This window comes from Macadamia integrifolia, chromosome 13, assembly GCF_013358625.1.
Source record: "Macadamia integrifolia cultivar HAES 741 chromosome 13, SCU_Mint_v3, whole genome shotgun sequence".
Classification (NCBI taxonomy): domain Eukaryota; kingdom Viridiplantae; phylum Streptophyta; class Magnoliopsida; order Proteales; family Proteaceae; genus Macadamia; species Macadamia integrifolia.
In genome coordinates, this window is record NC_056569.1 from 27,953,284 (window position 1) to 27,967,590 (window position 14,307).

Below are 14,307 nucleotides of genomic sequence, written 5' to 3' on the forward strand. Positions count from 1 at the left end.
ATTTTTATTAAATTATTTATGCAAGGAAAAAGTTTTCTTCACGGTGGACGAAGGAAAAGTACACCCATTTAAGGTCATTATTACTCTGCCTCTTATTATACGAAGTCAATAATGTTTTCCCTGCTAGTCCAAGACAACCAAACCATCGACAAATGAATTCTTCCTTAGCCATAGGTGAAAAGAAATTGTCTCATTTTTTTTTCCTTTTTAGAAAAGATTATTTGAGCACCTCTCTCTCTCTTCCTGATATAAAATGATCTCGCTGTCTTCCATTATATGATACCATTTTGATTCACCTCATTGATGCAGTCCTCTATTTCGCTTGCTCAGAGACCACTCCCTTTTTTCTCATTTAGAATAAAAAAAGAGAAAGAGAGACCAATGAAGAAAATGACTAAAGGTAGAAATTGTCCAAACTCTCGTTTCATTATAGATAATGTTGGTGCAAAAAGGTGAAGACAGCCCCCAAAGAACACTTTCATTTAATCAACTAGTTAGCAAACGGGCATTAGCCCTTTTCTCAATCCCTAAGGCTCCGTTAGGTTGCAAGGGGAATTTAAATGGACGGGAAGTTAAACTTTCATACTAAAAAAGAAATGTGTATAATCATTACCCCATTTGATCTAATGTGAATGTATAAACTACTTAATTTCTTAGCCATAATTAGCAATAATACATTTTACATGCAATTTTTATTTTACATATTATAGCAAAGAGTTTTGGATGCAAAGTAAAGTGCAATTTTAAAACCAAATGTAGAATAATTTAAAATTAATAACATGGTCACATGGGGTAATGATTACATGCATCTCTCTTTTTAGTATAAAAATTTCATTTCACTTATCTTTAATTCCCCTTGCAACCAAACATAGCCTAAATATTAATTTTTCTTTTCTTTCAAATACCTAAGGCTTCGTTTGGTTGTAAGGGGAATGCAAATTTATGATGTAAAGTGGAAATTTTTTTCCAGGGGAAATAAATTTTAGATGTTTGATTGCAAGGAAAATATATTTTACATGTAAAAACAATTTCACTTATACAATCAAATTTCCATTTTTATTTCCCCACCAAAATAGGAAGAAAAAATAAAACCCTACTCTTACAATCTCTCTTCCCTTGCTCATGACTCTCACCCCGCTCATGGCAGACGATCTCTCTCTCTCTCTCACCCTGCTTGCAACTCTGATCTTAGACAATCTCTCTCTCTTCATTCAGAGCCACAAGCAACAGATGTGCTTCAAACGAAATTGAATTTCAAAGGCAACAAAAGAGGAAGTTGTTAGTCATCTAAGAAGACTCCATAAGGAACAAAATCAAGAACAGAATCTCTCAATTGCAACTCACAACCTCTTTCAATTCTCTCACAACGATCTCTCCAAAGCTCTCTCATTTCTCAAATCCCTTCGTCTCCCAGCTATGTTTTATGGATTTCTTTATTTTAAATTTCTTTTCTTCATAATTAAGCTAAAAACCTAGCAAACGTGAAGAAACGAAGATAAACTACAATTCGGAGTGTCAAATTTGAGGGCTCCTAGAAGAAATTCAATGGATTACTTGATGTTGTAGAGCTCTGCCTCCATGAATTATTGTCTGAGAAAAATCCATCTAGGCTCGAAGCTAAGAAGCTACCCAGGTTAATAATTGTCGATGATCAAACACCAAGAAAGAAACGCTCCGCCTTGAGCGCAGAACCCAAGAAGAAGATCATCGATGCAGAGGTCTCGCAAAAGACCCAATTCGTCTTACCGGGATCCAATGTTGATTGGGCTGTTGTGGTAAAGGTGGAGATCAAGGAGAAGAAGAAGCTACAGAAACAAGAAGCACGAGAGATTCATCATCATCGGGTGGAGCTATGAGATCGACACCTGAAATTCCTGATTTAAATTTGCCTCCACGCCTATCGTGGAATGATGAAATTATGATTGATAATTGTGATTAAATGTTCATCGAGTTTCGATCTGAGATTATGCCATGGAAGTTGCAAGAAACAGTAATTTCACTTCACTTTTGTTGCAACCAAACCACTTAAAAGGGGAAAAAAAATTCCTTCCCTTCCCTTCCCTTTTCCATTTCCCTTGCAACCAAACGCAGCCTAAATCATTCATAGAGATGAAAAGTTTGAAAAGGGAAGAAAGCCCTAACCTAGCTCAATCACACTTGTAAATCTAGAACAAAATTGCACATTTAAAAATACTACTTCAATTCCTTCTCAACGTTATGTTCCTTTTCTTAACTTCTAAATTCTAGCCCATGTAAGGGTTGACAGCATCTGTCATGTTCTATTTTGCATTAGAGCCCTTAATGATATTATTATGTGAAAAGATTCTCCAAGCTACCAGGAAATGGTACGTAAACACCTTCTCTCTCTCTCTCTCTCTCTCTCTCTCTCTCTCTCTCTCTCTCTCCTCACAAGAAATGACCTTGTCGTCTTATTATGTACAAAACCATTCCATTCCATCATACCTCATTGATGTGCTCCTCTATGCATCCCGGCATCTCAGAGAACCTTTTCCTAAATAGCATATAAATATGAGCTTTCAGAGTCTAAAGTAAGGAGGAAGGGAGGGAGCAGAAAGGTGAATTTATCCAGAGAAATCACTGGCAAATGATTTATTTCAAGTGAAGCCATGGTCAGGGGAGAAAAGTAGAAGAATTCAATATTATCCTTTTGTAGGAAACCAAAACAAACAGTTACATTTGGAAATTGAAATGAAAATTGTGAAGGGTCAGTAGCAGCAGCAGCACAACAGTAAATTTCTTGATTCGATTCTTATATTTGCTCTACATACAAGTCATAATCTTATGTGTTTGTGAAAAAAACAAAAACATAACAACCTGTTTGCTTTGGTGGTTCGAACCTTTCTGGCACCACAACAAATATTTGTTAATTTTGTTCCAACTGAAGTAGACAAATAACAGGAGAAGTAATTCTCTCATGGTGCTGAAGATATCATGATCAAATGTTGACTGAAAAGGGTAATGAGATCCACAGAAAAATCATAGAATTGATCAATGGTTACCATTAGACAAGTCAGGCTGGATTATCGAATTGAACTTCAAGTTCCTATTAAACCATCCAAGGTATAAGTAAGAGAACAGAAACAATTCATTCTTGTGGATAACTGATCAATCGATACCACTAAGACAAGTCATGTTGGTGCATATGAAATCGAACATCCACTAGATTCTTCACGGTCTCTGATGTAGAGAAAGAATTAGAACAGGGTGTCGAAGTATTCACTGTTTCCCCTCCTTGCTGTCCCCGTTTTCATTTTTTATAATTGCAGGGGCATTTCCTGGATTAATGAGTCCATTTTTGTACAAGGTATCCAATTCATAAAAGTATGGGCAAGTCCTCGCATTTTCTGGTCGTTTCTTGCCGCTCTCCATTGTTCTCTTGAAGTACTTGTTAATATTTTCCCACTTCTCTTTACACTTTGTTGCACTTCGACCGTAACCCATAGATGCCATTGCGAGAGATACCTCTTCCCATGCAGAAGCTTTTGGGCCAGTACTCCGAAACTTAAAGTCCATTGAGGCTCTGAGGGTGATTAGTGCCTGTACCTCAGATTTTGGCCATCGCCTGCCGTTTGGATCAAACTTGTTATCTTTCTTGTCACATTCTTCGTTCTGATTTTCTTCTTCCAGGTACAAGGTTTCTGGGGATTGAGGGATGTAGGATTCCTTACCCAAGATCTTTTGTATAAAGGAAATCAGGGCAATGTTGCGAGAAGTCTCTTGCGCCCTCATTTCCTTATCCCTTTTCATCCTCTCCATCTCCTGCTGCCTCCATGCTTCTTCTCTGACGATCCAATCTTTCTCCCTCTTCTCCATTATCTCTATCAACTGCTTGTGCATCTGCTCTTGCTTCTTAAGCACTTTTTTCAATTGACTTTCTAAGAAATGCTGTAACTTCTTCCTTGTTTTTCTTTTCCTTTTCCGATTTTTTGGTTCTGAGATGTCGTCTGATGTTGAATCGTCAGAAGAAGAACAAGAGCTGAAATCAGCGGAAAAATCAATTGAGTCGGTTCCAAGTCTGACCATTTGGGATGGGACCTCGACAGGGTACAAACCTTGGTTTCTAGTCTTATCCAGTAATGCAGTTTCAGCTATTGGGTTGTTGTTGTTGTTGTTGTCTGGATAATGCAGAGCTCCAAGTTCATTTAAGTACTTGCAAGCATTACTAGCTTGACTGCCCACTTGTCTTTCTTTGGTTCTCTTGTAATACTTGTAAATGCTTTCAAATTTCTCTTTGCATTTCTCAGAATCTCTGTGGTATCCCAGTCTCCCAAGCTTCCTGATTGGTTCACAGTCAAGAACAATTAAGGAAACTCCAGCAAAAGCGGGGTTGTGAGGAGAGGGTGGGGAAGAGGTAATAAAAATGTATGACAGTAAATCAGTTTCAAGTAGGAAAAGATAATCATCTGATAAATTGCAATGATCATATATATCCAATGAAAGCGCCTGAATGGACTATGAATGTATGGCTTCCATAAAGTGCTCTTCTTTTGGTGGGACAAATCATAGATTTGACAGAAGATGTGGGGGAAAAGAAGAAATATGCAAGACAACCAGGAAAAAGTGTAATGCCCCTATCTCATAACATCTAAGAAAAAAGAAGAAAAAAAGCCCATAAGGACATGAGAAATATCAACAAATCAGCCAGTGTTCAATGAAAGCGCCTGAATGGACTATGAATGTATGGCTTCCATAAAGTGCTCTTCTTTTGGTGGGACAAATCATAGATTTGACAGAAGATGTGGGGGAAAAGAAGAAATATGCAAGACAACCAGGAAAAAGTGTAATGCCCCTATCTCATAACATTTAAGAAAAAAGAAGAAAAAAAGCCCATAAGGACATGAGAAATATCAACAAATCAGCCAGTGTTCAAAGTCACTTATAAACAATAAATCCTAACCCACCCTTGAACTGGCAGTCTAGGTTACAATGGAACATAATATTCATATGGATCTCTTTAATTGAGTTGCAAAAGCCTCCAATGTCCCAAACAAGCTAAACCATCCGATCACTAGAAGTAACTAAACAGATTACTACCAAAGCAATAAAAATTAAGAAATAATTGAATGTACGATAAATCAAAGTCAATGCAGCAATTAGTCATCTTTTTACTGGTATCTTACATTGGTAATCCAGCTAAATGAATGAACATGCAATGGAAACTTAAACGAAGAAATTTTCTACAATCAGATTTTTTAAAATGGACTCTGTCCAATTGTTCAGGTGGAGCAGTTGTCAATATCATTGCCCAATAGTCAGATCTGAAGTATCGCCGAAAAACCATTAACCATTTGCCAAAAAAGATAGATGGCACGAAAGGTAGGGTTTCCAATCTGACAGTCCTTCAAAATACCGCCCATCTCATTACAATGGCTCAGTCTTTATAATCAAAATCTTGTGATGTAAGAAAACCAAAAATTCATTCCTTCTCGAGCTGTTTTTGATATAAAAGAAATGGAGTCCATGAAAAATAGCTTAGATAGATATAATAAGCAAAGCCATAAAATATTTTAAGGCAGTTCAATGCCATTAATGGAAATTGCAGCATTGGGAATTGAACCGTGCAAAAAACTAACTGTTAAAACAAAAAAAATAAACATGTTTAGTTCGATTTCCAATTGTTTCAGAAATCAAGGTGATAATAATAGATGACAATGATAATAATGGTGATAAATAACGAAGCATCTCAAACCAGTATGCAAAGATATAAATTTTGAATTGAATTGAGCAGCTCACAAGAGTCCTTTTCTAAAGGGTCTTGATGGAGGGCCGGTAGGGGAAGGGAAGAATTCCCTGAGAGAACTCAGAGTTGCAGGGGAGGAAGAGAAGATATCGCACAAGGGGGGGGGGGAGGGAAAGGAGGTCACACAACCTAATCTTGCACCATACCTGGCACCAAAACATTTAATTCAATTCACTCTCAAAATCTGCCCAATAACTTGGGTTACATGCCTTTATACAATAAACTGAAATTAAAACTTGCCTAATTAAAATCTAAAACTGAAATAGAAACTTATAATTACTTCATAAAATCTTAGACTAACAAGATAGAACATAATACGACTAAAATTGGGAAATTCTACTTGTCTAATAGTTATCCCCAAAATAACCCAAAATAAAAGATTACATATTGTTGTAATAATGGTCATTACCCCATTCAACACATATCTTCTCAATTAAAATAACTCAATATTTCCTAAGTTAAGTAAATCCTAAAAGATCCTACTAATCCCACAAGTCCAATCGGACCCGGTTCATCTTGATCAAGATTGCCCAAAAGGTCAACCCGGTTCAACCTCGATTTGCATTAGGCTCCCTCCCATTTTGTAGGTTTTACTTCTCCCCACCCACCCCCCAGCACCATGCGAAGGGGAACATTGTGTTTGGCTGGGGGTTGAATGCAAGATTCAATCTCAGGCCTTTGCCTCTTTTCTTATTTATACCATCCTTATCAAGTGCCTAAGAATTTGAGAAGGTGGTAGTGCAAAGTCTGTTGCATAGAGTTTGTCACAATGTCCTACTCATATGTGCTACCCAGCAAAGCCTAGCACTCAGATTTGATGCATATTTAGGCAACACCATCCCTTATTTACCTATAAAATTTCAGCTCAATTTCAGATCAATATATGGAGAAAAATAAGATCCATACGTGGTTTAAAAAGTCAAATATAAAAACTGAGCATATTGATTGTCGAAAATACACAAGGATTATCCAATACAATGAGTCCAGATCATCTATGACCGACGTCATAAAAGGGAACAAGTAAGAACCGTGTATGTTATTTATGTCTTGCACACTCACTTTCATAGTTAACAGACATTCACAGGTGGATTCACCAAAAAATCCACCTGATTATAATCTGATTTCCCCCATACCCAAGTTCCAACAAACGTGAAAATGCCAGGCATTACCAAAAGAATCTTTACTCTGGCAGTATTTTTACCACCACCACCCCCCCCCAAAAAAAAAAAAAAAAACTGTGTTCTAATTTTCACAACAAAAGGTGCTCTTTCCAGCTTCCACCTCCTTAAACAAGTTAAAGACATTACATCCCCCTTCTAGTTGCTCTTATGCAGTACCACCGAACTTGAACCCAACTGCATCGTGGAACCTTCAAGTCCTTCCTCATGGTTACTCTCAGGTTGGCTGCATCATTCCAATGACCAATAACAGCATAACAATGGCAACAAGACCAGATGTTTGATCCAAGGCTGGGCTTCACAAGTACAATCTGGCTTAAGCTTGCATCTACGAGAACCTGACTCTGGTTTCTACAGATACCAATGAAGTTATTTAATATAATAGACTTGAGCTCCGTCAAGATGTCCGTGAAAATCTCATAAGCTTCTTCCACCATCCCAGCTGGTCCATACAAATCCTCTATGCACCTCTATGCTCCATCATTGTCCTAATGTTCTACACAACCATACAAATATGGTTTCTCCCAATCATTTGGATTCTTTTGGAGTCCAGATGCTTTGTTGTTAACTGCGAAAAATGAGGGAACAAGACGGAGTGCTGCTGTACATGATCCTTATGTGGCCATCTTTTATTGACTTAGTCAAAGAGAATCTGCAATCCCAATACAACTTGGCCATATGATTGAGCTAGACCAACAAAATTTGACACGTGGTTAATCTGGGTTTTAGGGGAAAGGTCCTCTACTGACCTCAACAGTTAAAAATAGCTAAATTATCTGCCACATAGCTCAAACTAGGTGGTGCCAAGTTTGGCCCAACAGCTGTTGCGCCACCCATTCTTCAAGAATTTAAAGCAGAACTATCAGAAAAGATATTTTATAGTCAAAATTAGACAAGAAGATGGCACAATGGTATTGTTCATGTGACATGATTGACATAATTTCCCACCCAATTGTGTCATTTGGTGGATGATGTGGAAAAATTACGTTGGCAGGTTTTAACTTGGATTAGCCATGTGTCACTAACTGGCCCAACTCGATAGGATGGCAACATGGCCCACTTACACTAGACTATCCCATGTCTTTTAGAATGAACGACGACATATTTAACCCTCTTTTTCTCCACACAAAAATTTCTATTGCACTGAAATTTTATAGGTAAATAGTGGACGGAAGTACCCACTTATGCACCAAATGTAAGTGATTAGGCGGCTTGCTACGTGGTATATATGATTGTGTTGTCACTTGTCACTATGCTACCACCTTTCATTAACCTCATTAACAGATTAAGAGTCATCACCAACATTGCTTTCCAATTGTGGTTTCCAACATTATTATGAAAAGTTTTTCCCATGAAAAAATAAAATGAACCACAAAAAATGCAAGGGAATATATACCAATACAAGGGAGGGTATGCAATTGGATATGAATTTGAAATTATAATTAAATAAATAATAAATAAATAAATAAATTTATGGCCAATCCTGACCATCTCCTGATATCCACTGTCAAAATTGCCACCTCACCAGTCCACATGGCAAAACAATCTTCAACATCTCCTAATATCCATACTGTCAAAATTGCCACATCATCCATCCACATGTCAAAACAACCTTCACCATCTCCTAATATCTACACTGTCAGAATTACCACTTCACCCTTCCAGGTGGGAATACTGAGTTAGACTTGGAGAGTTTTTCAGAGAGAGAGAGAGAGAGGGGGGGGGGGTTCTTTATACTAAAATGAGAAACTAGTAATCACAATGGTTAAGAAGAAGAAAACCTTACCTGGATACAATTTCCCATAGAGGCTCCTTGGGGTTTTCATCCCTAAACTCAGAATCCATCTCGGACCGGATTTCCATCAACGCTAGTATCTCCGCCTCCGGCCATCTCTTTCCAGCGTCACCCTCTTGTTCCTGCAACTCTACTTCATCTGTACTCATCAATAAATCGCAACCCCCTAGCGGATAAGCATCGCTCCCCGTAACTAAATTGAGTTTCTGTGGTGGTAGCTGAGGCTGAAACTCTATCTCAGACAAGGTCGCAACGGCCGTCCCGTTACAGTGAGTAAGGCTTCCAGATGGAAAATCCGTATATTCCATTGAAGAATCTCTCCTGTTGCCTCCTCTGATCGGACGGAGCTTCTGAAGCGGCGACTGAGATGGTAATTCCATTTCAGGGAAAGAGTAGAGGGCAGTCCGATGACCGTAAAGTAGTTCTCCGGCATCGGGAAATGGTGTGACAGGGTCGGGGAAGCTTGTGTCTGTCATTTCCGATCGCCGGAGATTAGTTGCAGAGGTCAGACAAGCGGTAAGGTAAAAAAATCAAAAGGAGGGGATCGAAGTCATGGTTAAGGATGGGTGAACTGGTTAAAATTTAGAGGCTGAAGCTGAAATTACTGAGACATGATCTTGCCGCAACTACCAGAAGGTTAAGAGAGACGGATGAAAATTGGGTAAGGCTAGGGTTCTTTAATTTTATTTTAAATGGGCTGCTGCGCATGTTACACGTGGATTTTTTTTTTCTTTTTTTCCTTTTTTCTTTTCATTCACTCGTGGTTGTTGAATTACTAAATGGCAAAGGCAGTTGAACAAGTTTTAGGGAAATCTAAGATGGGAAAGTGTTTCCAAGGCTCTGTAGTAGCCCGGACCAATGAGAGGATATAAGGAAGCATTAATAGTTGAAGGATAATATTTTTGTTGGGGTAACACAGTTATTTCACCTCTTCGAGGGTCTAGATGTAAAAGCCATGTTGCCTAGAGTTGCCTTTTAGGCTTCTTTTTCCCATTTAGGATTGGACAAGCGATGGTGTAGCCAAGCATCAATATGCTAAACAGTGAGAGCACTCTAGGGCATATACATAAACATAATTTTTTATTTCATAAGGGGTGGGGTCGTAAATTTGGACGCTCATGTGTTTTAGTGTAAGGTAAAGGGCTATTCAATCAGGCAATGTGCTATGTTTCCACTAAGGATCATTCAATAATGGATTTCAATTCACCAAATTGCCCATTTTATTTGTGGAAAAATGTGATTTTTTTGAATAAAAGGAAGAAGAGAAGTGCACCAGCAAAATAGTAACATACATTGGAGGGCAGTGAGGTCATTTTATGCAAAGAAGAGAGAGCCAGACACAAAAGTGCTTGTGTTTCCTAACCAACAACCTATAGAACCTTTTCCTTCAATTTTTGATGGGAGGGGGATTGAATGCTGTGCTGTGTGGCCCCTGAACCAATAAAGGGGCCAATGAGAGCACACACGAGAGGCATTCTTCAAGGGTGGGTTTTTTCATTTCATAAGAGGAGAAGTAAACATTTTGCCCTTCTCTAGGCATAGGTTCCACTAAGCCTGACAACCTTCATTTTTTCATTTTTTTTAATCAAACTGAACAAAATAGGAAGCACGCAACACCAATGTGCAAAAATTTTAAGCACGCCCTCTCACATCCCACCTATGGATGCCACACCCTCTCCCCTAAATAAATGAACTCTCTTATTGGACGATTCATCTATCTCTCTCCTCATTGGTGCAAAACTACACTTTGGCCGTCATAAGAAACCCTTTTCCTCAAGTAAATTATCCAAAATAAAGTTGGGTATTATAGAATACCCTTTTAGCAAAAGCGAGGGCCAAACGAGCTACGATTGCCTCACCTACAATGACAGGCATCACTACAAGGTGGTTAGAAGCATCAACTGAAGGCATCACCTCTGATCCAGAATGAGACAAGCAATCCCCATAGCTATGGGATAGGAGGAGATAGATGCATTAGTAAAGATGGTGAAAGAGTCATTTGGAGGGGCCATCAGAGATGAAGCGTAATTCAAGGACTACTTTGAATGCTCTTTGCAAGGAGCAAACTCTCGGATCAAGGAGAGAGTTTCATCCACATTCCTATAAACAACATCTAGTTAAATTATGAAAGAGGGATTAGTGATGTTGAAGACTCTAGCATCTCCCCATCCGTGGGTTGCCTTTGATGGTTAGGGCGAATTGGGGATTGTGTGGATAAGCGTACGGTCTCTAGTTCGATTTATCATCTATGCATCTATGATTTAAGTGGAGATTGTGGTGATGAGTTGCTGCGCTAATCTTCCCAAGGATTAGTCGAGGTGCACGTAAGCTGGTTCGGACACCTCGGTTAGAAATAAACCCCAAGGGATTAGCGCAGGTGGCTTGGAGGGGACACGATACTCTGCCTCAGGAAGTGAGGTCCCGTGATCAAACCTTCGCCGTTGCACCTAATTTCTTGGGGCCAGTGCACATGAGTTTCCATCTCGGACTGACCTGGTCCTATGTAAGTAGTATCACAGTAACCCCAGGGACTAGTCGTGCCAAAGATCCGGACACCCTGAGTATCAAAAAAAAAAAAAGACTAGCATTTCTCATCTTCCTTATCTCCTGAACAATAATAATATGAGTAGTTAAAAAATGTTGTTGCCCCCCTTTAGTAATTCCTAAAATTTGTGCCCTGCTTAATAATCCAAGCAAAGAAAGGCAGGTTTTGGTCAATACTTAATCTCATAGAATCTAGAGATGCAAACCATGTTTGTTGAACCAAAGGACAGTAGAGGAGGGCATGTTCCACTAATTCAGGCGTTTGCCCACATCCAAGACATAAATCAAATGACACTACTCGCTTGTGTTTAAGGTTGATCATCACACCAATAGCACCCAAGCAAGCCTTCCACAAGAAAGGATTCACTTTCGAGGGACCTTTAAATTCCATAAAATCTTCCAAGCATCTTTGGGGATAGAAACCACCTTAACATTGGAGCAGGACCGATGAGGGGATAGGGAAGCCCCCAATCTGTACCCTTTTCAAATATAACTTAAAAGAACAAAACACCTCAGAACAATTCACTTCTCTATGGTACATTGAAAAGTGACAGGGCACTTCCCACACCCCACAATTGCCAAATTCACTTCGTGCATGAAAAAAAAAATCTTGACTTTCCATAATTCTCATCTATGAAAGAGCAAAATAATTGGGTATTTTTGAAATAACAAAAGGATCTTGGTCTTCAAATCCTATGATCTCTTTGGTGTCCAATCGTGGGGTGGAGGCATGGTTTTAAAACTTGGATCGGATTTGTATCTGTTGCAATTCACAAGTAAGGTCTGAGAGTAAAAAATGTAATAAAAACTGATTTTATGAAAGATTTTGCAATACTCATATTTATTTGTGCAATTTCGTTCAATGGAAGATCTAGTTGGTAATTTGATAAATAATAATTAATTATGGATTTTCCTTTTTTTTTAGGCTGGCCCACATGAAGAGTTTTCTATGTGGGCCATCTATTTTTGCCACATGGAAGTATGATACAACAATTCTGATTGTTAGATATTGGGGGATTGCTCTTTATTGGTCATGTGTCAATTTTCAAACTCATTTTTAAATAAATACCCAATATTTATATCATCCATTCTCTATAAACCATAATTATATAATATTTTATATATAAAAATTATATATTATCACATCTTATGAAACTGTAGATACTAATAATAATAATACATAGATTCATATATATATATATATATATATATGGAATTGCTTGACCAAAATACTATGAAAATCACTACTTGTGAAAAGAAGGGAAAGTTAGAGAAGGAGAGGGACTAGTTGATGTAGAGGTGAGAAGCATCCATTTTCTTGCATTATCACTAGTGGGTATTTATGAATAAAAGAGGTCTAAAGGAATAACTCCAAATGTCTTGCAAATGATAGTTTCTGATTTTCTCAATGTCTGGTATAAATGGTTGAAAAAAAATTATCACATTAATGTTGAGTCATTTCCTTAGCTTTTAGCATTGAAAATTTTGTTTAATCTTCCATTTGATATTTAAAATATGTCAACTTCATTTTCGTCCAGTTAAGTTCAAAGTCATGCTTCACTAATTGTGTGGTCCTCCCAATAGCCAATTCCTAGCGATAATAAAGATAGAGAGTGGAGGCATAGGAAATTAATTTAGAAGTTATCTAAGTTCATATTGGTTTATAGATGAATTTGGATTAGTCCTATTGGATATGCCATGTGAGTGGTTAATACATTGAAAGTAGCATCTCTCTCTCAACCATTGTTTCATAAATTAGAATCGGATTGGTAATTGGCTGATTTGGATTAGAATCGACTATAATCGATTTTGATTCCTAATGTTATTGAGTAGTTCGATTCTAGAAGGATCGAATCATTGGGCTTTTAAATCTACATTTTCCTTATACAACCATCTGATGGGGTAGGATCTTAGTTTGATTTTGATCTTTCTTTTATTTATGAATATCCCCCTTATTGGGACACCTATATCAAAGGTTCGGTGCTTGAATGAGATGGATAGCTTCTTCCAATGTGTAATTGCCAATTCTAGGGTTTTAAGAACCAATTTTAGGAAAGGAATAATTCGATTCCAATTATGAATTTAAAATCCTTGCTCTCAACTAAAAAATTCTATTTCCAAATAAAATTTATACATGTCCAACAAACTAACAATTTAAATTGTTTAATATTTAAAGATTAGTCTTGTCGTTGATCTTGTGCTCATTTCTATGATAGAGGAGGCCAATGATTTTTCCTTTTTTCGGTGAAAGGGCCCATTAGGAGTCATACAGGGGATCCACAAAGGAGCCAAAATGGGAGCCCAAGAGAACCACAACCTTGTGGAGAGCATGGAAGATACTAATAATTTTGAGACAAGATGCCATTAAGGGGATTCAGATTAGCCATTCATGGTACGATATTAAACGCATTGAATAGATCTCCCATCCATCTCAAAGTCAAAATGCTAAAAGATCTTTGCCTATATGGCAATAAATAAAAAGGGAGAATGATAGGTATGCCATTGATATCAAGTATGCTAGCGGATAGTACCAATATGATCATATGATGGAGTATCATTCAGGAAAGATATGAATGTCATTTTAGTAAAAGGGAAGAGAGAGATAAACACAATGGATGCTAGCATACTTGATATGGGCGGCATACCCAACTTTTTCCCAAAAAAATATATACAAAAGGGTTTCACACACGAAGTAAGAACCATGTCCTACTTTGACCAAGTCCGACAAAAGAAATATTGTCTATGGGTCCTTGATTTATTTTTATTTCATTTGGTAAGTAGGAATTCCTTTATGTTGTTTTGGAATATTTTGTTATCGATGGGCTACTTTTCTAGGATTCAGATTCTCTGCAGTCGCCCTCAATTGGAGAGGGACTAGTGAGGAGAGAGAGAAACAAAAAACGTGAGAGAGAAAGAGAAACATGAAAGAGAAAACAAGGAAGAGAAAATAGGAAACGAAAATCAGGTGAGAGAGAGAGACCAAAAACCGTGGCTAGCCTCTCTCCAGCCAAACCTCTCTGTTGGAGAAG

General features: G+C 37.9%; 1 protein-coding gene across 2 annotated transcripts; it reads right to left on the reverse strand.

Moving 5' to 3' along the window:
* Positions 1-2,730: 2,730 nt before the first annotated feature.
* On the reverse strand, positions 2,731-9,823 carry LOC122058668 (trihelix transcription factor GT-2-like). 2 transcript variants are annotated; one of them, XM_042621320.1, is made up of 3 exons: positions 8,726-9,823; positions 4,074-4,297; positions 2,731-3,965 (listed from the first exon to the last, which is right to left on the reverse strand). In XM_042621320.1, the coding sequence occupies exons 1-3, from the start codon at positions 9,208-9,210 to the stop codon at positions 3,238-3,240; spliced, it is 1,437 nt and encodes a 478-aa protein (XP_042477254.1). In that variant the 5' UTR covers positions 9,211-9,823; the 3' UTR covers positions 2,731-3,237. The 2 variants fall into 2 exon arrangements, with proteins under 2 accessions (XP_042477254.1, XP_042477253.1); XM_042621319.1 differs by having other exon boundaries at positions 2,731-4,297; positions 8,726-9,821.
* Positions 9,824-14,307: the final 4,484 nt, after the last annotated feature.